This window comes from Pygocentrus nattereri, chromosome 5, assembly GCF_015220715.1.
Source record: "Pygocentrus nattereri isolate fPygNat1 chromosome 5, fPygNat1.pri, whole genome shotgun sequence".
Lineage (NCBI taxonomy): Eukaryota > Metazoa > Chordata > Actinopteri > Characiformes > Serrasalmidae > Pygocentrus > Pygocentrus nattereri.
Genome location: NC_051215.1, coordinates 8,287,802 through 8,312,808, shown reverse-complemented (window position 1 = coordinate 8,312,808; position 25,007 = coordinate 8,287,802). Strand labels below are relative to the sequence as shown.

General features: G+C 39.6%; 1 protein-coding gene across 1 annotated transcript in view; it reads right to left on the bottom strand.

The window, feature by feature from the left end:
• cdh23 (cadherin-related 23) overlaps positions 1–25,007 on the bottom strand; it is a 435,604-nt gene that overhangs the window by 116,338 nt on the left and 294,259 nt on the right. Inside the window, exons 14-21 of the mRNA XM_037538890.1 lie at positions 18,619–18,683; positions 17,284–17,521; positions 12,836–12,941; positions 12,409–12,536; positions 8,771–8,843; positions 5,283–5,399; positions 4,042–4,154; positions 1,906–2,013 (exon numbers count right to left, since the gene is read on the bottom strand). Coding sequence (XP_037394787.1) covers positions 1,906–2,013; positions 4,042–4,154; positions 5,283–5,399; positions 8,771–8,843; positions 12,409–12,536; positions 12,836–12,941; positions 17,284–17,521; positions 18,619–18,683 — 948 coding nt within the window. The remainder of the gene's footprint in view (positions 1–1,905; positions 2,014–4,041; positions 4,155–5,282; positions 5,400–8,770; positions 8,844–12,408; positions 12,537–12,835; positions 12,942–17,283; positions 17,522–18,618; positions 18,684–25,007) is intronic.

Here is a 25,007-nt window from a genome sequence, read left to right as displayed (position 1 = left end):
GGCGCTGGCTTGTTAATTAATGGACATTCAGGGGCTTAATTAGCAAATATACACCGGCGACAGGACGGGATGAAGGGCGGAGAGGTTTAAGCATGTAAACATTTACAAGCAGCAAGTATTTGCCCTCAATAAGCAAGAACTTCTAAAAACACTCCAAGCATACAATGCAAGTCAAAACATCTGAACATAGTTCTTGTAATATTCAATACTATTCAGACTCTGCACATGTGAAGTTAAATAGGGTAAATGTCAGCAGGGGACGCTCGGGGCCTTTTAGACTTTCAGAGAAGGCCTGATGATTTCTGGCCTGTAATGTTTTGCTCATTTTTATTTAATAGTAACATTGTGTTTACTCTGCAAGGATTGTATGATACTCTTTTTTCATTATTTACTTATTAAGTTTTGGTTTGAAATACATTTTTGAAACTGCCCAATTTTCTATGGTGTTTAGGTTAACATATCAAGCAAGTTCTTTCATTTTTTTAGGCCTTCAGGAACTACACTTAACTATAATATACTAATACAAGGAATAGCAAAACAGCTTCAGTTCTTCACAGCATGGATTCCACAAGATGTTGGAAACATTCCTTTGAGATTCTGGTCCATGTTGACATGATTTCATCATGCAATTCCTGCAGATTTTCCAGGTGCATTTTCATGCTGGGAATATCCTGCTGTCCCACATCCCAAAGGTGTTCTACTGGATTCAGATCCAGTAACTAGGCAGGCCACTGAAGAACACTGAACTCGTTGTCATGAAACCTTTTCGAGACGAATTTTGTCTGTGACATGGTGCATCACTATGCCAGAAGTAACCATTAGAAGATGGGTAAATTGTGGCCATGAAGAGGAGCATAAGGTCAGTACTCAAAAAGGCTGTGGCATTCAACCAAAGAATAGATTGGTATTAACAGGCCCAAAGAGTCCCAAGAAAACATTCCCCACACCATTACACCACTTCCACCAGCCTAGACTATTAACACACGGTAGGTGGGGTCCATGGATTCATGCTGTTAATGCCAAACTCTAGAGACTGTAAACTCTAGAGACTGTTGTGCATGAAACTCTCAGGAGATCAGCAGTTGTAGTAATACTCAAATCAGCCCGTCTGGCACCAACAGCCATTCCACAGTCAAAATCACAGAAATAAGATTTTTCCCCATTCTGACGCTTAATGTCAACACTACCTGATGCTGCTGGCCCGCATCAACATGATTTTATGCACTGAACTGCTGCCACATGATTGGCTAAGTGGTTAATTGCATTAAGGAGGAGGTGTACAGGTGTTCTTAATAAAATTCTGGATGAGTGTAATTAGGGATTATTGATCAAACTAATCGCATATTAATTTACAATAGGTGTGACCAATGTTTTGAGAAAATGTCACTGTAGGCCTTCTGGAAATCCTAGATACATCACTGCAAACACCAGCAGTAGCCTAACCCTAAGCCTTATCAGTTTCTGAAAACAAACATAGTGCCACTGGTTCAACTTCAGGAGTTGTTGCTGAAAACTGCAAAATACAAGGTAAAATGCATTTTAATGTCTATTATAAGTTTCAAAAAACATACTGAATATCATTTACACAAACGTCTAAAGTCAGTGTGATAACATACCATTGATAGTTCGACATAACACACAAATTCTTTAGAAGAGAGAGTGCAGATTTAGCATTATGGTGAGGCCTTTTTTACATTTATGGCCCAAATTACAGGACTCATAGCTCTAAAAGTCATGGTTTGCCAATGGCGCTGTCTGTGGAAACTTAAATTATACTTTTTCCCACATATCAGCCTGTCAGATCCATTACTAAAGTGCCTTAGAGTTCAGCAGTGTAACTAGTGTCAAATGGTTATTTAGTCCAACAGAGCTGGACTGAATTTTGGACAGCGTTGGGATACTCACAGAGATGACATCAGTATTGATCGGACTCATTTCCACAACGTTAGCCAGATAGGGCTCGTCCTGCCAGATGGGGGCATTATCGTTAATGTCCAGTATGGTTATGTTCACCTGCAGGGAAAAACAAAGCTCCAGTTAGAATCAACAGAATATATGATTATTAAAAATAGGCAAAAAACAAAACACTTGCAATAAAAAAGTGATTGTGTCCTGTTATAACTAATAAGGACATAACAGTGAGAGATGATGAGAGCACTTGAACATTTACAGATCAGAAAGGGATTTGCAGAATTTTAAATACATGAATATTATCTTTGAAGTAATGCCAATAGGGCACAATAAGGTGGACTAGAAAAGAGAAAAAGATTTTCTTTAATATCTCTGGTAATGTGTAATGCATACTGACTGTGAAAATGACAGTGACTTATAGGTATAGACTTGTTTTCATATCTGTAGTCACATGTAGCCTAAGAAAATGGGCTTGTTGCAATTGTGAGGGGTTATAAACAAGTGCAGCCTAATAAAGTTCTTGTTAATCAATGAGAGTGTTTACATTCGATCATAATCAGATTTCTGCAGTTATCTGATTATTCAAATGGTCATGTAAACAGCATACTCTGATCTAGAAATCCAATTAAGAAAGCAGGGTTTTAACTCAGCAGAAATCCTCTAAAAGAGCTAAAGCAGGCATGCGATTACTGTTTGATTCATGTAGACCTGGAGTTTTCACATTATCTGATTTCTCGAGAGCATATAAACATGTTGATCGGATTATTGACAAAATGTGATGTTCTGCAGTTATCAGATTATAAAGTGCATGTAAACGCACTCGTGATCATGTTGACCAATCACAACTAAAACACACAGATGAATGTTGTGATGAATCAAGGTTTTCATGTAATCGCCACAATATTGATCTACCATGCATTTTAATGTATTAAAATTATTTTATATATATATATATATATATATATATATATATATATATATATATATATATTCTGATTCTCCTCTGCCAATTGTTTAGGTTGGTAGATGTTCTTTGATCATAAGCACCCAGGTAAGGAAAACTGGACACCTCTGTGTCTCTGTGTACAGTCCAAAGCTCTTAAGTCGACTCTAGACTCCCAAATGCCTGGAATCTTAGAAGTGATTCTTTTTAGGGATCGACTTCCAGCCCTAGTTTTGCCTCTTTTTCATTCTAGAAGGTTGTCACGATTGGCCCCTCCCAGTCCATGTGTTCATGTTTTGGTTTAGCCCATGTGCGTTTTTGTTTTGGTATCCGTAGTCCTGCCCCTCATTTCATGACTCCGCCCCTGATTGTTTTCACCTGTCCCTCGTTATCCCTGTGTATTTAAGCCCTGTGTTTGTCCCTTGTGTTTGCTGGTCTTTGTTTGATGTTTGCGTTGTTTGAATCTCTGTCTAAGTTGATTTGTTTCTGGTTTATGTCATGTCTGCCCCACGATCTCTCCATATTGGCTCAATGACCCTGGACCGTTACGACCCTGATTTTGCATTTGCCCTCAACAAAAGTCGCTTACCTCCACACATGCGTCCGCTACCTCGCTCCCCGTTAAGGTTTTTCCATAATGAAAAATTTGTTATTTGATCCATGACAGCTTTAAGGTAATGACCATGCATGACTGTAGAAAACTGACAGGCAAAAAATTACACACTTAAGTTAGGAAAGAATGACTTTATTCATTGAATATATTAGAATGGGTGGGCCTAATTTCATCAGTTTTGTTCATGTTTTTTTTCTCAGGATGAAACTTTGAGTCGCTGCCGAGGCACTCAAGCCTCAATCCCTGCCATTAGTCTGTATTTTAATGGCGATGCCACTTTAAGTTGTGTAATTAGATGGCTGTGACCTTTAAAAACAGATCAAGGTCATCAAATGTGGGTCCTTAAATCAGCTGATCTACAGTATGTTTATTTCCTAGTGTAGTTTGATAAAGATAGCTGGTCATAAATATATTCTTTGAGAGCAATGACTCTGCATCAAATTTGATACAGAACTAGTATAACAGAGCACAACTTTAAACCAATTTGTTTAAATGTGTGTTAAACAATAAAAAGAAAAGTAAAAGTAAACAGGTGTGTGAAAGTGTGTTTCATAATGAGTAAGTCAGCTGTTACCGTTGCGATGCCCGTCTTCTGCAGAGGCCCCACCCCTCCATCAACTGCTCGCACAATCAGGATGTACTCGGATTTCGCCTCACGATCCAGCAGGGCTGTGGTGGTAATCTCTCCTGCACGCGCACACACACAAACACACACACATTTATTTCACCTCACTATCCATCAAAGCTGTGGTGATGACCATCCCAAGACACACAGAGGAAGGAAGAACTGCAGAGTGACTGAAAAAGTTTCAGAAAATAAGTGTATTAATGTTGAGTTTGTAATTTCTGTAATAAAAGCCTCTATTTTTCTGCCAAAGCTTTACACTAGATATTGGAACATTGTTGTGAGGATATGATTACATCCAGCCACAAGAGCATTAATGAGGTCATGGGGCTCCCAAGTGGTGCAACCATCTAAGCGTTGGTCCTATCATCAGGAGATCACAAGTTTGATCCCTGTTGATGCTACAGCCATCCATGGCCAGGAGTTCAAGAGAACACAATTGGACTCACTCTCTGGTTGGGGAAGATGGCTCCGCCCCTCCCCCATCACTGAAAGCAATGCTAGTCAGTGCAGACATCTGTTAGCTGATGTAACATATCTTGTGGTTGCTGCTTTCCTATGAGTGCGTTCAGCTGTGGCAGTTCAAAAAGATACGGCGGCTGGCTTCACAGATCTCAGAGGAAGCCAGTGCTAGTCTTCGCCTTCCTAGTGCTGGTGGTACTGTGTGACTGGAGGAGCACTAACAAATGGGTGTTAGCTCGAGTAAAGCTCCAACCCTAATCTACACGAGATCCTGATAATAAAGGCCTTCAGTTGTATCTGAATATTATAGCCAGATGTGCTGAACCTAAACTCTTGAGAATGGTAGATCTTTAGGACCAGGATTGGGCATCTCTGTCCTATATTGTAGCTCCAAGCTTGCTGATGTACAGTCAGCTGTAGCTCATCTGTTGATTCACTGTAAAGTCATTCTCTTGCTCTTCATGAATGGTCAGTTTCTAACCTCAGAACCACTCTTGACTGGATATTTTTGGCTGATTGACCACTGTCAGTCTGCCAGTGGCACTGCCGTAAACAACACAGCTATGTCTGATACACTTGTACCAGCAACTGTACCCAACAAACTACCCAATCAGTGTGTGTGTGTGTGTGCGTGTGTGTGTGTGTGCGTGCGTGTGCGTGTGTGTGTGTGTGTGTGTGTGTGTGTGTGTGTGCGTGTGTGTGTGTGTGTGTATGTGTGTGTGTGTTACCCGAACGTGTGTTGAGTCTGAACTCTGAGGGTCCCTGGAGGGAGTAGATCAGAGAAGCTTGTCCAAACTCTCTTGATGCGTCTAGATCTGTGGCCGTCACAAACAGCACTGTTGCCCCTGAGAGAGAGAGAGAGAGAGAGAGAGAGAGACAGAGAGAGAGAGAGAGAGAGACAGAGAGAGAGGGAGAGAGTGAGAGAGAGACATGGGGTAAACAGAAAGAAAGAAAGAAAGAAAGAAAGAAAGAAAGAAAGAAAGACAGATAGTAAAATGGATGGAGTGAAAGAAAGAAACAGAAAGAGAGAAAGAGAGTGAGAGAGAGAGAGGAGAAAGAGAGAGAGAACAATTACTGTACAATCATTCTCAGTGATAATGAGCTTATGCGAGTGAAGCCAATAACAGCAGAAGATAAGAGAGCTAACAGATCGAGTGAGGCAGAAAGACGCTGAAGACAGAGTGATGCTCTCTGGACAAACACACAGACGAGTTTAATCTGGACTATAAGCTGCACTGATGAGCTGGACAGCCAGAGTGCTTATGGATTTCAGGATCATCACAGAACTTATCACACAGAGGAACAGGCTCCAATCAGCTCCACGGCTCTGCTCAATTCAGGCTTACAGTGTCCAAACTAAAGACCCAGCACAACATCACACTTCTAGAACACACACACACACACACACACACACACACACAACAGCAACAACAAACAAACTCACATTTTAATTAATTATTTGGTTAAACATGTTAAATGCAGGTTTACACTCACACTGGACACAAACTTGAAAACAACTTAAACAAATGGAAGTAAAATTAAGAAGTCTGTACTGTATTATGGAGCTCCTGAAGGGACTTTTTTTGTTTTGTTAGGGAAAAGTCTTGTGCGCACCAGATACCATGTGGTATAGCTAATATATATAGCTAAATGTAGGCTGTTTTTGCTATACGTTATGTGAAAACTGTCATACAGTGTATATAATAATAAATAAATAAATGTATGTACATGGTGCTCACTTGATAGTATTGACTGCTCACCTGATAGGATTTGGAGTGCACCAGATTTTTAACAAAAAAATATGTTCAGATGATTCTCGGGTGGTAATTAAAAGCTTTGTATTAAATTACAAAGGAATGCAAAATAGAACCATTTTCCCCAGTGGGCTCAGACATGTGAACCCCACTGTATATTAAACTGTTTCATGAATGAAAGCTGGTGTTTTTGTAGTATGTAGTTTTTTTTCGAAATAAAGTTTACAATGAGGTTGTATCAGAGGAAGTACAGAAGGGCAACCATTTATAATGTGTGCTACTGATTCTATCTCTCATACACACACACACACACACACACACACTCAGGCCCTCTGACAGACACTGGCCAGCGTGAGTGTAATTTTCTCAGGCAATTGAAGAGAATGCTATTGTCTGGGACAAAAACATAGAACGAATAAATGCATATGAATGATGACAATCTCTCTCTGCGCTGGACACTCAGTCTCTGCAGGCGTCTCGCCACGACACTTAAAAACAACAACACAAAATAAGATGATAGAAATGAAGCGACGTCGGTGCTGAGGGCTGACAAAAGGGACACAAACAAACTCGAGCAGCGCTGAGTGTGAGGAGAGGGTAAATGAATTAAGATAAAGGGGTCTTGGTGTAAAGTTTATTATACAGTAGCTCTAAATTTTGGTGGCAAAGCCAGTGATTTTTATATGACACTACAATCACGCCTGATGCTGGAAGGGGCTGCAGGGAAGGCGCTGTTTATTTATTTCTGAGAAGCACACCGCAAATCTAAGTGCTGATTCCTTCTGAGGAAAACAAATGAATAAAATAAAGCTACATTCAAATCGATGGGACTCCACCACGACTCTCTAATTCACGGTGAAATAATGACCATGCGAATGCACGCAGCTGCCTAGAACAAGGGTGAAAATGGGGGAAGTGTGGAAGATCCATGTGAAAGCATTAGTGGACAATAAGGGGGAAAGCAGTGAAAAAATAGCACTTGAAAAAAAAACCTTATGGTGAATCTTCTCGTTTGCACAGAAATGGCCTTTGTAATTGCACACAATGAGCTTATGGTTGTAAAACTGCAGCTGTAGTGATGCCAGATTTGTTGAATCAGGCTGTTGTAGAGCTGGATAAAATGTACTCATCCATACTCTGATTATATGTCTTGACTACATACTGAGATTACATTATATCTTACTCTTTTGTGAATCCTTTATGTGACATGGTTATACTTACTATCACTTCACTATGCTATTAAAGGAGGGCTAATATGCTTTTCTCTGTTTTCCCTTTCCTTTAGTGTTGTATAGCTTTTTGTGTATTTAAACATTCTGCAAAGTTACAAAGCTCAAAGTACACACCAAAGAGAGTAACTCTTTCCCACAGAAACCACTTTTCTCAGCTCTCTGAAATGCCTTGCTGCGATTCCAGCCCTTTTATTTTGTTACAAGATGACACAATCTTGCAACACAATTCTTATTCCCCACCCACTACCAGCAAGCATGGCGCAACAATGCACAGCAACTAATGGAGGCCAGGAAGAGTTTGTTCAGTTTTGTAAGCATGAGGAGAAGATGTTGACCTGACTTTCAGGACTGGACGCTGTGTCAAACTGATATGGTAAAACCAACGCCATTGGAAAAATAGCCTCACCAGTGTTTACAGCTGCTCAGGAGGGAGGAGTCGGTATGTCGGTATGCAAGATGGACGGTATGTGTACGTGCACTACCGCTATGGCGGTGGACCAATCATAACAGAGTGGGCTCTTCAAGAGGCGGGGCTTTTTATCTCCTTCAGAGTGAAAATGATCATATCATAAATTTGAGTTGAAAAAAAATTACTGAAAAAATGCTGTCCAACGTTTTTATGTCACTACTAAAACAAAGAATTTTAGTCCGTAGGCGGAGCTTTATTTTAGCCACACCTCTACATTTTAAAGCAGGACGTGAGCCTGAATTCCTGTCCCTCATGGCCACATGATGAGCAGTTAGATCCCATTGTTTTAAACTAAATGTGTCCCAAAGTCTGAAATTAAGAACTGTCAACATCAAACATATATTTTCTGCAGTTACCAACTGCAGTCAAACGTCTTAGTCCAGCCAACCATATTTTTAGTTCTGCAAGTAAACAATACAGAATCTGAAACTTCTATACTAAATAGCTTCCACCATGCAGTTTCCTGTAGTATCGCTCAGGTTCTCTTCATATTGCTGCTGTCAGAACAAAACCTCGTATCTCCATTTTTGTCGTTTTTCGTTGTGTGCAAGAATGGACCAAAAGAAATGGCCCAAAATGACTTGGGAAAAATTCTGGTTCCATTGACTTACATTAAAAGTAAAGTATGTTTTTTCCTTCTCCTGTAAAGTTGCCATTCCGGTGATACAAGGTTTTCTTCCAACAACAGAGATATATAGTGTTACATGCTTGAGAACAAAGCCTGATACAGTTTTTAGTTTACAGCATCATACTGAACATACCTGCAACCATGTTCTCTGGAATTCTGACAATATATGAAGGCTGGCTGAATTCAGGAGGGTTATCATTCTGATCCTAGAGAGAGAGAGAGAGAGAGAGAGAGAGAGAGAGAGAGAGAGAGAGAGAAGAAGGCAGTGTTATGTAACAGCACCTTTGCATATTTTGTACATTGTACTTTGTAGTGTATTGTTATGTTCTCACTGAAAGGGAAGAATTGTAAAACCTTGAGGTCACTAACCCTTTGCCTGGACATCTGTTAATGGATTTCCAACACTGCAACTGCATGCAAAAGTTTATGCACCCGTTTGGTTTTATTTCAATTTCATATTTAAATTTTAATGCACAATTGCTGTTTATGTGCTGAGTGAAATATGATATAATTTGAAATAATAATTCATAAATATATATATATATATATATATATATATATATATATATATATAAAATGTATACATTACATTAGGAATAATGCAGTAAACTACAGAAGAATGCATATTTAAGTGTGCTCTCTCTGCCAAAACCTTACCCTAAAAACTGTCATAAAACAATGCCTTAGGCACTAAGCAGCACATTTGTAACCATTCCATGTCATAACTTTCTGTGATGTTTTGACGCATTAAACTCTTCAGAAGTCTGGTTCCTATTACCACCACTGTTTACCTCTTAACCGTTTATTTGTAAAGAAATTTAGAAAAAAATTGTGGAATTTTTATTTTACGAGGGAGAGGGCTGCTACACTGGAAGATGACACATTTGAAACAAACCAAGAGTTCAGTAGAAATGAAAAGGCTTGTTTTCAAAAGAAATTAAATTGCCATTAGTCATAACTGGATGAATCACTGAATAATGTGGACGTTTAATAAGAACTAAAGGCTGTGGTGGGATGAACGTGTTAAACAGGGGACACGCACGGCGCCTTCTTTCCGTTCCACCTTAATTCAACTCTGTGAGAACAATATATACATGCTGTGATGGAGAACAGAGCCAACACACAAACACACACACACTAGTGCAGGGCTAGCTAAATGCCTCAGCCCCCTGTTGTTGTGCAGCAATTGAAATGTGTCTAATCATAACCATGATAATAAGACTGAGAAAATGTCAGAGAGAAATATCCGTGGATAAACTAATGGAGCCAGTAGACTCAACAGAGATCAGAGAGAGTCTGAATTAGTGGGCATGTGTGCTCCCCAGGGGGCCAAATACAAAGAATGCAAAAGCAACCATGCAGTATACGACCCACTGCTTTAATTAGTCACATTCTGTATGCTTTATTTATCTTTTTGAATGCAAAATAGTTTGTTGAATACATGTGTCTGTGTTTATTAGTTAAACCCTGAAACTTGGGATCATCATACAGTGAACTGTGCTATCTGGCCTGTGAGTAAGTTACAACCCATCCTTCTCACTTCTATTAAAATTATAGTGGATTTATAAAAGTGTAGAAAAAAGAGGCATATTGGAGAACTCGTTACCACCAAATTTTCAACATTTATACAAAATTAAACTGTCAAGATGTGCAATCCTTCAGGGTGGTGTGATACGAAATGCTCTGCTCTAGAGAAACGTACAGAGTCGTTCACAGCAGTGATGATAAGAACCAGTCAATCAAAGCATTTAAAGGGCTTGTATCCCACTTTCTGCTATCTTTGCATTTCCTTGCATTCTGCTTGTTATCTTTGTGTAGATTTATGTACCCAAAAAATGGCTATGAATTTCACTGTTACATGACTTTGATTTTGTTACAGAGCCAATGATCAATATACGTAAATGAACTGTGTTTTGACTGGCTACCTTGTATCATGCCTCATTTAAAAAGCAGTCCACGCTGAAACACTCTTTATATGTTCAGCATCAATGGATGGGGTTAAACTATAGGCTATAATGGCAGAGACATACTTGCAGAAAGGTTGGCAAAGCATTTCTGGAACAGTGGCATGTACTTTTTATACTTTTTCCACATATATTTTCCACATTTTTATCACTGCAAAGACAATATTACTAATGTCCTTCAAAATTTCTATGGGATTTGCAGTGTTATGTTAAGACAAATTATGGCAACTCTATCTCACACATAGACATCTACAGCTTGTAAAAGACATGCAGACATCTAAATAGCATATTCTTTGGACTTTTGATGTAGTTTTATTGTGAATTCATCAGTAAAGATTGGGTAGTTTCCCACATAACCAACATAACCAATGTGAGGTAGGCAGCAGTGTTGCCAGATTGGGCAGTTTCCCACATCACCAACAAAATTCAATTTGAGTGGAAATCTTCCAGTGTAGTCACACTGCTCACTACCTCAAGTCATCATGCTTATACTTTGTTGAGTTTTGAAAATTTTTCACTTTAAATTATGGAAGCAATCTGGCAACCCTGGTAAGCCAAGTTCATTTGTATGGCACCTTTCATACACAGTAGTAATTCAAAGAACTTTAAACAAGTAAAAAAAAAAAAAAAAACTAAAATAAAAGCATAATATTAAATAATATAGCTTATTACATGCTGAGATTTAGTACCTTGGAAAGACAAAGATAGTTACAAAAACAATTTAAAAAGTACATAATGTAGAATAAAAACATAGCAGAAAATGTAAAGAAAGGACTTAAGTTTTATTAAACTTAGCTCAAAAAGGTAAGAATGAAGTTAGAATGAAAGGGAATTAAAGTAAAAGTGTAAGTAAAAGTTATAAAGCTCAATCATATGCACACGAAAAGAGAAATGCTTTTAGCCTGTTGCCAATGGTAACAAAGTAACTCTGGCTTTCTGAATAATACCTGAACCAGTTAAGGACAATTCCAGAAAGTTCTACACACTTTTTCAACCAGTCCAGCAGAATTGATATTTTACCTGAATCAGTATTCAATCGTATATCATATCAAAAGTCTAATTTAAATTAGTCAAAATAACCGTTTGAGTTAAAATTCAACTTTATTATCAATCTATAATCACATTATAATCAAATTTCATATTGGTGGTGGTAAAGATAGTGGTCATGAGTTAGTGAGTTGCTTCACTTACAAAAATAATGAATTTAAATAGTTACTATAGCAATAATAGTAAATACTTAATACATATATAGCCTTGTGTGGTTGGAGTAAGTGGTATGACTTGTGTGTGCAGCTGCACTTGGCCAGGCAGCAAACCTAGCAGCTATTCACCTACCATAAACATTAAAACCACAAAGGTAAAAATAATAATACATAATAATCTTGACTAACTGCATATCATGGAGGCTCTCTTTCATGTGTTTATTCATAGCCTGTTGTGAAGAAATATTTAAAGGGCTGTGCTAAGACACTGTTAAAATGATTGTTTCTTCAATTTTGGATCTTCAATGCTGCTGCGTGAGGCCCTGCCCCTATATAGGTAAAAATAGCCCAAGCAGCAGCCAGTGGCCAAGGATGCAAATCATGAACTCAGTGTTAAGTTTCACATGCTACATTTATTCCCTTGGGATATGAGCATTGCAAAGCTGCTTAGTGTGGTGAATTCAATTTAAATGAATGATAACAAGACTGCACATGGTCTGAGTTCTATGTAAAGTGTCCACTTTAGTATTTTGGCCCATTTCACTTCAATAGGAATCATCTATCTTGTTAAATTTCCCATTCAGTTGTACTGTAAAAATACTCACAAACAGCTCCACAGTAATGGGCACGGTGCTGTTCTGGGCAGGATTCCCTCCGTCTCTGGCCATCAGGGTCAGATAGATCATTCCTCCAGGAATCTGCTCATAGTCTAAAGGTCTGTTCACCATGACCACTGAGAGAGAAAAGGCACAATGAAGTTAGAACAGACTTAATGTCACATAACACTAAAGAACAGGCCATCTATGGTGCTCTATAAGCTTCCTCTCAATATACTTTCACACTTAAGAGCCTCTGATTCAATCCTATTCGTCACTGAGTGGCTGCACAGTGGTTCTGCTTTAAGTCCGCTGTAATAACATAGGTCACGGAGTGTAAGGAAGTGTAGCAAATGCTAATCTTTGCCATGCAAGTGTGTATTAAATTGGCGTTAAAGAGTGTGAGCTGGGTATTTTAGCCTGAGGGCCACATTACCTGCATAGCCTTCCACCATGGTAATGCTGAAATAACTCTGGAACTGCGAGGCATATATGATGGAGTAGGTCAAGATGTTATTAGGAGGAGAGTCCTCATCAGTCGCCTGAGAGAGAGAGAGAGAGAGAGAGAGAGAGAGAGAGAGAGAGAGAACATTGAAGTTATACTGATGTACACTGGATATCAAAAGTTTGGGGACACCTTTTTTTTCTTGAAATACTACAGTGAATCTTTGCCAGTTATTCATTGATATTTCATATATTAGTTCATTTATATGGGACGTTTTGAAAAGAAATACATTTATACATGCAAATAAGACATGACCTACTTAAATATGCATAAATTAGCACAATTTCTACAATCTAAAAATCTAGCTTTGTAGATGATGTTAAGGTTTAAATGTTTGTTTCATTGCCAAGATCCACACCAGAAAGAGGGTTTTAAAGAATATATTAATGAAATCATCCAGAAAACATGATGCACTGCACATAAATGATCTATCCAAACCATCTCCATTTTCAGATTTTTATCTTTCTTCTTCATGTTAGCACTGTAAGCAAAAACAATGTTTGTATACATGGATAAATAATGTTAACATATGTGCAATATTTGTGGCAACTACAAATCAATGTAACAATAAACTGCTTAAATCAATACTTGGCAAGAAATCTTATAATCCATTAGTGGGCTTGACAGTGCTAATGCTTCTTATCTAACACTGCATAACTTTATTAACCCCTTAACAGGCCAGGGTCTCCTGTGAGGCCTAAAGTTTTATTACACACTTCTACAACCTAAGAATAGGTTATAACCAGTAATTAGTCCCTGTAGTTACTGAATAATAAGCCTTAGCATGTAATAATTCTGGGACTGCAGTGCAGGTCTGCGCACAACCCAAAATTAGTGAACATAAAAATAAAACACACTTGCTACAGGGATGAGCTGTGTACTCATGTGTATATAGTACCTCCAGTCATATTTACCCAATACTGTGCAAAAGTCAGAGACCTTTTATTCATTTAATTTCCAGTCAAAACAAACATTGAGGAGAAATGTTGGGGAAAATGGTGTTGGGGAAAAATAATTAGAAATGTAGAAAATATTTAACCGAAAATAGCCTCAACAACTAAATGAAACATGACATTTTGAATTTTTTACATTTTACATATCATTCATGGGTCCATATTTTATCTTTATTACAAATTTCATTCTTTTCAGTTTTTGAAGGGATATTTTTTTTCAAACTTCCAAAGTTCCAAAGGGGTCCCATTGTCACTCATTTGTTGAACTCCAGTTGCATTTTGTTTGCTTCTCAACACCCAAGTAATACCCAAACACCTTCAGTGATGCTGAGTGGAAGGATGGACAGAAACACCTGTGAATGTTTTCAGATTTGAAGCAACTTGATTTTCTTCTCTCTCTCAAATAGGAAAGCTTTAAGTCCTGCTTATCTGATGAGGATGGTTTTGGTATCTACCCAGTCCTGCATGGTTGTTAGGGGTCCCATTGTCACTCATTTGTTGAACTCCAGTTTCAGAAACTCTTGTGGTTTCATTTATTTTCCTTTGGCATTCCCCTTCCTTATGCAAGAGGATTTATTTATATCGAATCTCCTCAGAAATATTTCTTTAAAAATGAACAACCCTTACTTAATGATTGGTTTGACTGGACATGCAATAAATTATGTTCTCTGACATCTCTGGCTGTTCTCAGCCATAACACCCCCACCCCTCGTCCCCCAGGTCACAAGAGCTTGGTGGACTGTTTCCATTGTCTGTTACTATGAGCAGAGTACCTCCAGTCACATTGATAGGCAGTGTACGTAATTCATGGTGATCCAATAGCAAAGCAGCTCAGAAAGACAAACACAGCCATGCAATCGTTTCCGAAATGCAAAAAACACCATCATGAGACCCCTCAGAATGTCAGGAAAGGTTACAGATATACAACGCTAGCAACAGTGGTAATTCGACAGGTCTAAAATTGTAAGCGACTGCAGTTTGACAGCCCTGCTGAGAGAAAAGAAACACAGCTGCCCTGTCAATCATCAACCAGCTTAGAGCGGAAGGGTGTTATTAAGCTGCGACGGTGATGCTGAGACAATCAAATGCTGACACGATGTATTAAATGCTAACAGAGTGAAATAAACACCAGTGCTGGAACCTAATGAGGGCCAAAGGGTGAAGTGATCAGATCGTTCCATGCTGACATTTAGCCAATGAGAAGAGACAGTAGCTGAAGAAAAATCACATGATGAAGACTTAGATGTGTTGTGGGAGCCATGATGTTTCATGAATGAGCTCAATGTGAGGAATGTTATACTATATATCAAATAAATGCATGTAATCTACTAAATCCAGTGCCTGTGTGTTCAAACACCAATTAGTTAGTTCAGTAACAATTAGTTACTTCAAGGCAATTAACTCAACTAGAGCTATTCATCAAGGCCCTCGGGGTGAATTAACTCAAAAATGCTGTGAAGTAAGTTACCTAAAAACTTTGTTGACCCACAATATTTTCTACAGTGTACTTTCTGTATATTAGCTGCGGTTCAATGACCAGTATACACTTTAGGTAAGTATTCAAGTACCATTTAGTAGCATATTCCTGTCACGATTAGCCCCTCCCTGTCTCCCCATGTGCTTTTTGTTTACCTTTGATCTTCCATGTGCATTTGTTTTGGTTATCAGTCCTGCCCCCTTGTTTTCTTGACTCCACCCCTGATTTGTTTCACCTGTTTCCCACCTGTCCCTAGTCATCCTTGTGATTATTTAAGCCCTGTGTTTGCCCCTAGTTTTGGCACCCCGATCTGTTCGCATTGGCTCTTTGACCACCCTGATTTTGGATTTGCCCAAAATAAATCTCGCTTTACTCAGCACATGCATCCACCTCCTCGCTCCATGTTAGAATTCCACTTTTTGAAAATTTAAAAGACGATGTAAAATTTTTGTGGGTTACTAGGCTGGTTATCAAAAACTTATATTATTGACAATATTTTCCATGAAAATAGAGCACTTAAACAGAGGGAGACTTCTTATTTGTAATATGTCAGTTGCATGCAAAAATCTGGGCACCCCTGGTCAAAAGCTTTGTTGATTATCTAGGTGAATTAAGTTAATGCATCCTTTAAAGAGAGCTGCACATTTTAATGCACAAAGACTTTATATGCTGGATTTATCCTATTGTAAAAAGAAATAGAACACAAAGTTTGGCATGTGCAAAAGTTATGGCACATTTTATATTTTATGATTTATTTGTTTCCAGTATGGTTAACTGTAAGCAACTGAATCAAATTTGTCCTGGTGGAAGACGGAGATGTCTAATTGTTTTTAAACTGTAAATGTGTGGGTATTGTTGAGCTCACACATATTTTTTTCCAGCCTCCACTCGCTCTAGCCACACACTCTTTCACTCCAGCCACACTCTCACTCTTTCCTCAGTTCTCAGTCAGCATCCTCAGTGTGATGTTCATTTCTCTCAGATATTATATTAATAACCACACTGTTTACACTCACACATCACAGCACTGCTTACAGGCAGCTCATCAAACCTGACAACTAGAGAGTGCACAAATACACACACACACACACACAGGTGCAGTCAGTGGAAATGCAAAAGTCCGAAAAGAGACAGAAGGAGAGAAAACCAGAGAGAGCGTGAGTGAAAGAGAAAGCGAGAGAGAGAGTGCGTAAAAGAGAAAGCAAGAGAGTTAAAAAAGAAAGAAAGAAAGAAGACAGGAAATAAAGCATGAGAAAGACAATAAGAGAGAGAAAAGAGAGAGAGAAAGCAAGAGAGAGTGAAAGAGAAAGCGAGAGAGGGAGAGTGAAGGAAAAAGCGAGAGTGAAAGAGAAAGTGAGAGAGTGAAAGAGAAAGCGAGAGAGAGTGAAAGAGAGTGACAGAGAAAGTGCGTTAAAGAGCAAGAGAGAATTGAAAGAAAGAAAGAAAGAAAGAAAGAAAGAAAAAGACAGACAGACAGACAGACAACACATAGGCCCAATCCCATTTCTTATTTCTACCCCTACCCTTTGTTTCAAGTGTCATCTTGCCCCTTGGAACTGATTTACAAAGGGTAGTGGTTGAAAGCCTTCCTTATGAAATGGGACCCTCAAATAAAAAAGAGCATTACTTCATTAACAGACAGCTACTAGTGCTGCTCTGTAGGCGACCCTGCCGGGCTGCACTGATAGCAGAGGAGGGTAAAGTTCAGCAAGCTTTTGACTTTAGTTACATTTAGGGTATCATTTGCCTTTAAGTGTGTGTGGGGGGGTGGGGGGTGGGGGTTGACAATTATCACCCCACCCCTAATTCTTCAGTGATATGAAGCTATTTGTCAGCTTCTTGCTCAAATTGTCCTATTCCTGCACCACTTAAGATGCAACCAAACTGATGTGGGTGAATAGGAAAGTCTGATGGTGGTGTTTTTCTTTGGATTTGGATTTTGGACTCACCCTGACTCTGGCCACCTGCTGAGGGGCCTGCTCATTCTCCATCAGCGAGCCCATATACGCGTCCTTCTGGAAGACGGGCGGATTGTCGTTCACGTCCATCACATTGACACGGAGACGACCTGTAGTCTCCTCCCCTCCTCCATCCCGGGCCAGTATGGTCAGAGTGTAGCGACGCATCAGCTCGTAATCCAGACGGTCCTTCAGAGTCACCCAGCCTGTGTCAGCATCCAGTGAGAATCTGCAATGCAAAAATTTGTGTTTTACCTTCTTAATTTAAGCACTGTTTTAAACCAATTGTAGCTAACAACTTTATCAACTAATAGCTTTACAGCATGTCAGCAAAAATCCCATATAGCCTACACTGGCTCTGCAGACCAGTTTCTGCTCCTGCCATGTTGAACGTTAGAAACTTTCGCTATGACGAGACACACATGCACAGAACGTACTTAAACTTTCTGATAGGGAATGTAATCAGATACAGGCGCTTGCATGGATATTATTCCTCTATTTAATGGATTACTTACAGGATTACCCACCTCATTCAACCAGCTAGAAATTTTGTTCCAGCCTCAATCAGTGTAGTCTATTCTGACTGAGGTATTTACATGGACGTATTCTATTCCCATTCAGATATTAGTCAGATTATTAACAGATTATCAGGATGCATGTAAACATGGCTATTGTCAAAAAAGTACAATTTTACAAAAAGTAAATTTTAGGTGCAAACAATGAACATTCAAAGGTACAACATGGCCTTAAATAAGTTTTAAATATACACGACATAGAACTTGCCAGTGGAGAGAGGTGTATTTGTACTTAAATAAAAAATAAAATAAAATAAAATAAAAATGGCATCAACACAGTTTAAAAAGGGGAACTGGGAAGGGGTTTTAGGCACTTTGCTCTGCTTCATGCCTAAGAACACCTTTCCCCGTGATACAATCACAGTATTGCTTTTTATTGCTTCATTAAATGCAATTAAATGTGTTGCTGATATGTGATCATGATTATATGACAAAAATTATCCCACATTAAGTTGTATGTTTCCAATATCTATGTTAAATAAGTCTCAGTTACTACAGAATCCTCTTGAATCAAAATCAGCGTAGCATGATCTGTGTTATCCACCTGGAAGTAGGTGTTTCACTGTTTTGTCACGCTGATTTGTCAGCAATTTGCTGTGAGGTGCAGAATGTTGTTTTTTCATTGCCAACATATAAACACAGCAATAAAGAAATTAGATTCATGCATATTGAATATATTTCTCATGAAATGTTTCTGAGCAGTGATTGAGGGTGAAATGTCAGAGGACGGTAATGTATGATAATCTCTTACTGGTCTGGCTCATCGCTGAAGTAGTAGCGCACCACGCCAAACGTCCCAAAGTCATTATCTGTGGCCTGCAGAAAGAGAGAGATAGAGAGAGAGATACAGAGAGAGAGATACAGAGAGAGAGATACAGAGAGAGAGAGATACAGAGAGAGAGAGATACAGAGATACAGAGAGAGATACAGAGAGAGAGAGAGATACAGAGAGAGAGATACAGAGAGAGAGAGATACAGAGAGAGATACAGAGAGAGAGAGATACAGAGAGAGATACAGAGAGAGAGAGAGATACAGAGAGAGAGATACAGAGAGAGAGAGATACAGAGAGAGATACAGAGAGAGAGAGATACAGAGAGAGATACAGAGAGAGAGAGAGATACAGAGAGAGATACAGAGAGAGAGAGATACAGAGAGAGAGAGAGATACAGAGAGAGAGAGAGATACAGAGAGAGATACAGAGAGAGAGAGAGATACAGAGAGAGAGAGATACAGAGAGAGAGAGATAGAGAGAGAGATACAGAGAGAGAGAGAGATACAGAGAGAGAGATACAGAGAGAGAGAGAGATACAGAGATACAGAGAGAGATACAGAGAGAGAGAGAGATACAGAGAGAGAGATACAGAGAGAGAGAGAGATACAGAGAGAGATACAGAGAGAGAGAGATACAGAGAGAGATACAGAGAGAGAGAGAGATACAGAGAGAGAGATACAGAGAGAGAGAGATACAGAGAGAGAGATACAGAGAGAGAGAGATACAGAGAGAGAGAGATACAGAGAGAGATACAGAGAGAGAGAGATACAGAGAGAGATACAGAGATACAGAGAGAGATACAGAGAGAGAGAGATACAGAGAGAGAGATACAGAGAGAGAGAGATACAGAGAGAGAGAGAGATACAGAGAGAGATACAGAGAGAGAGAGATACAGAGAGAGATACAGAGATACAGAGAGAGATACAGAGAGAGAGAGATACAGAGAGAGGGATACAGAGAGAGAGATACAGAGAGAGAGAGATACAGAGAGAGAGAGAGATACAGAGAGAGAGAGATACAGAGATACAGAGAGAGATACAGAGAGAGAGAGATACAGAGAGAGGGATACAGAGAGAGAGATACAGAGAGAGAGAGATACAGAGAGAGAGATACAGAGAGAGAGAGAGATACAGAGAGAGAGAGAGATACAGAGACACAGAGAGATACAGAGAGAGAGAGAGAGAGAGAGATACAGAGAGAGATACAGAGATACAGAGAGAGATACAGAGAGAGAGAGAGAGAGAGAGAGAGAGAGATACAGAGAGAGATACAGAGAGAGATACAGAGAGAGAGATACAGAGAGAGAGAGATACAGAGAGAGAGAGATACAGAGAGAGAGAGAGAGAGAGATACAGAGAGAGATACAGAGAGAGAGAGATACACAGAGAGATACAGAGAGAGATACAGAGAGAGATACAGAGAGAGATACAGAGAGAGAGAGATACACAGAGAGAGAGATACAGAGAGAGAGAGAGAGAGAGAGAGAGAGAGAGAGAGATACAGAGAGAGATACAGAGAGAGAGAGATACACAGAGAGAGAGATACAGAGAGAGAGAGAGAGAGAGAGAGAGAGAGAGAGAGAGAGAGAGAGAGAAAGCAGGTGAGTATATTGCATAAGAAAGCAATGCACATCTTCTAAGCTGCTTCTTCTTCTGGGTCATGGGAGGTGCTGGAGCCTATCCCAGCGGTCACTGGGTGGAAGGCAGGATACACCCTGGACAGGTCGCCAGTCCATCGCAGGACAGACAGACAGACAGACCCATTCACACCCACACTCACAGTTGGCCTGACTGCATGTCTTTGGACTGTGGGTGGAAACCGGAGTACCCAGAGGAAACCCACAAGGACACGGACAGTACATGCAAACACCACACAAAAAGGACTCTGGTCACTCGGCCGGGTAATCGGACCCATGCCCTTCCTGCTGTGAGGCGACAGCCCTACTCACCACGCCACCATGCTGCCATGCATGTATGCCATAGCTCATGTATATTTAATAATTACCTTAATTATTTTTATTATTATGTTTCATTCATTGCATATGATGAAAAGCTAAAGGTGTTCATGGAAAGAATAAAACATCTTGCTGAAATGTTATTTTGAGAGTTCACTGTAAGTTCTTTGTAGATGCTCAGCTGCAACTGAACTTTGGTTAAACCTGACCTTAAACCTACATATTAACTTCAACTCAACACCTAATCCTAAACTATAACTTTAACCCTAACACTGTTGATAACTAAGTTGCACCGGAGAGGCCGGTTAACATCTGTGGATCATTTACAGAGGACTATCAAAGTAAAGTGTCACCAACATCACAATGTGTTTGTCATTTACTAACAAACGAACTGAAACACTGAAACAGAATCCAAAATGTAGAAACCAAATGTATTCATTGGACTTATGTGTTATGTTAAAAACTCTTGAGGATGTTGTGTGTGTGTGTGTGTGCCACTGTATCAGTGGCACTGTTTATCAGATAGTGAGTTAGTGATTGAAACTTCACACTACAGAGTGTTTCGTTCTGCACAATTAACAATGAAACACACACACACATACACACACACATACAGTTCAGAGCAGAGGGGTCTCTTACCAGATGGCCATGAACTCAGTGGTCTGTCCTCTACTCTCACAACAACAGATGCACAAAATCTCACAATGACCATCAACGGTTTTGTGTGTGTGTGTGTGTGTGTGTGTGCGTGTGTGGGTGTGTGTGTGTGAACAGTCATTTCAGTCGTGTATTGTGTGGGAAAATAACTTGCATTTTGCTGTGACTTGAAGTGTATTTATACAAATAAACATATAAAGCAGCTAATTCTACAGCCACAGCTGTTAGCTAAAAATAGATCATCAAAAGTTCTGACATTTCTTTATTCTGCCCCAAATGAGTCGTGATGAGATGTATATATCGCTGCTGTCGGAGACTTTACAGGAGAAGAAAAAAACATGCTTTATTTTTAATGTAAGTCAATGGAACCAGACCTCCAAGTCATTTTGGGCCATCTGTTTTGGTCTGTTCATAATGAAATGTAAATTGCAACCAGGTATTTTCAAATTCTGTCAAAAACTTAAAAATGACAAAAATGGAGATATGAGGTTTTCTTCCGACAACAGCTATGTATATATATATATATATATATATATATAGCTACTGTCAGAAGAAAACCTCCATTTTTCACACATTATACATATATATTCGGGGTGAGTGAAACATTTTATTCTTAGATGCATCGTGATGCGGATTGATGAATGATTCTGAATTGATTCACAAATGTCAAAAAATCGATTTTCAAAATTTTAATTTATAACGTAATGTTGAGGGAACGCGAAAGGCGGAACCTGGAAGTGTGGTAGCACAGCGCCCGGACACTCTGTGAGGTGCACGTAACAACGTAAATGGATGAGTGAGAAATTCGAGCGGCTCCTTCTGCTTTAAAAGCCAGGTCAGTAGTCACAACCCAAATGTTAAGAAGAGCCATTTTGTGAAAAACCACAACATTTATATCCAGTATGTCTCAGTTTGTGCTGATGTCCTAGTATAAGTTAGGCTAAAAATATGAACGAAAAAGCTGACTTACTTTGCTCTGCTTTAAGCTTTAGCTATAGCCACTTTCCTCCCGTCTCCACCAGAAAACTTTTCCTCTAAAGTAGATCAGTGTCTTGTAAAATGCCTCTCAACGTTCGACTGTGTTATGAGACTGAAGTTGCTTCTTGAAGTTGCTCCAGCTTCTTGTTCAAATTTTCCCATTCCACCTTAAATTCTGTAAATGCATGGAACAGGAAAATTTGAAAGAGAAGCTGACTTCCTCTTCACAACTTTTTAGTGTTTGACTATCTCTCCAGATTTAACTTGTCAGGAAACCAACAGCAGCGCTTAAGAACGCGAATAACGCATCATTGCTAGGTGATCTGCAGTCTGAGTCTCAGTCATTGCTACAGTCGTGCTGTGTTCCACATGCCCCGTTTTGAAGATATTTTAGTGACACAGCGATCCCCTCACTCTATACAAGAAGACCAAAACCTAAGCTATAAAATCACTAAAGAAAATGGGCGGGACGGCTGTTACGTGCTGTATGGACATCCACCACCTTAACTGCGCATTTTATCACAGATGAGCAGCAGCAGCGTCTCATGTGCTCCAAGCAATAGTAGTGAATGAGAGTCTTCCAGTTCACTAACCACATCACTTCCATTTGATTTATTAATAAAAGATATTGGAAGTAAATTCATTATAGATAATTACAAATACTTTGCTTTAAAACTACCAAGTTGTCAAACAGTGAAAAAATAGAAACCCTGTGTAGAAACAAAAGATAAGAGATGCATTTATAATCATTTTATAATCGCATCGCAGCCTATATATATATATGTGTGTGTGTGTGTGTGTGTGTGTGTGTGTGTGTGTGAGTCAGAAAGTGATGTGTATATGTACACACTCACAAAGTACTACACTACCCACTCTGTCTGTTTCTCTCCTTCTTTCCATCATGCCACAGCACTGTTTAATAGTACTGTAGTCCTGTATGCAGTGCAGACTGGTATTTCTCTCTGTGTGGCTATACAGGGGGGAGTTATGAGGGTGGTCTGAGGAGCAGTTAGACAGAGCTGGATGTGTGGAGCATATTTCTGTCTGTGGACACACACACACACGCCTATACACAAAACACAAACACACTGATATATACAGTACATACTCTCACTCTCTCTCTCTCTCTCTCTCTCTCTCTCTCTGATGTACTATTGGTGGATGGTGTTCCACTCCAGTGCTTGTGCAGTTGGTTTACTGGGTTTCAGGGCTGAACACTGCAGTGCTGTCAGTAACACTATTAGTGGCCATGATTCAGCTCTGCTCCAGTGACGACCTCACAGTGCATGTGTAAAAAGTATCAGCAGTCTGCTGTTTATTGCAGTCACTTCCTTGCATTTTGAAAGTCCATAACTGCCGTTAGCTGCAGGACAGCAAAAAACAACGTTTAAGTCATGGGCAACCGCTCATGGACCATCCCATTTGGGACTGGCCTACTCTCGCTCCAGCTCCACCCACTTAACACGCACAACATTTAATCATTCATTCATCTTCTAAGCTGCATATCCTTCTGGGATGTGCTGGGTGCTGGGTCCCAGCAGTCACTGGGTGGAAGGCAGGAAACAACCTGGACAGTTCACCAGTCCATCGCAGGGCAAACACACAGACATAGACATTCACACACACACACTCAGATCTGTGGGCAATTTAACATCTCCAATTAGCCTGACTGCAGGAAGGAAACCGGAGCACCCGGAGGAAACCCATGCAGACATGGGGACAACATGCAAACTCCACACAGTAAGGACCCTGGTCATCTGGGGGCCAGAGAACCAACCCAGTCCTTCATTACTACACACACTTCCCAAATTTAAGCCTGATTAGTACCTGTGCATTGTCAATGCATAATCTTTGTACATTTATTTATTTATTTACTTGACATCACTTAAATCACCAGCTGCAGTTTGCACTACATCAGGGGTTGGCAACATGCAGTTCTTTTACTGCCCTGTTGCGGCTCCACAGCTGAATTAGATTTCTAGGTAAACATAAAATAATCATCCTTTGCAGTAAAATAAAATCGTTCTGACACGGTTTTAACAAACGCTCAATTTAATGTATAACTGTGTCACGATTGGCCCCTCCCAGTCCTCCATGTGCTTCCTTGTTTTGTTTCTTTCTGTCCAAATTATACATAATATCAGCTGTTATTACTGTACATAGCCACAAATTAAACTCCAGCAGATTTAACTAAACATGGCTTTAATGACTGATTTAATTGTCAGTTCTCAAGTATATTTTATAATGTATTTTATATTTTCTATGACATCAACTTATGCCATTTGAATGGCTTCATATGCCAAAAGAGTCAAAATGTATTTTTTTATTCGATCATTTTGCACCCTCTATTTATCCCTTTAAACAGGCTGTTTTTTGTTACTGTCCCTTTAAGACTCACATATGTAAATGACTGATTGGATGCCTTGCATTGTGCCTTATTCAAAAAGCAGTCCAGGCTGAAACACTCCTTATAACTTGAATATGAATGGGCAGGGCTAAACTGCTGAATTCAAAACAGGCTGTTTACGCAGCTTAGTTTCCCTCTATGCACTTAGCAGTCAATGGTATGCTTTGAACTATTTTTTTAAACAGTAACCACATCCCTATTTCAGCTCCACCCCTGGCTCACCTTTGGAAACCTTGTCAAAAATGGGGGATGCACTTTATGAGGGGCACTGCAGTGATGCTCAGGGTTGGAGCTGGGGCTGCAAGGGAAACTAACGTTCGCTACCAGAAAATATGGACAGTGACAGAGTCAAATGGCACGCTTGCAAGTCT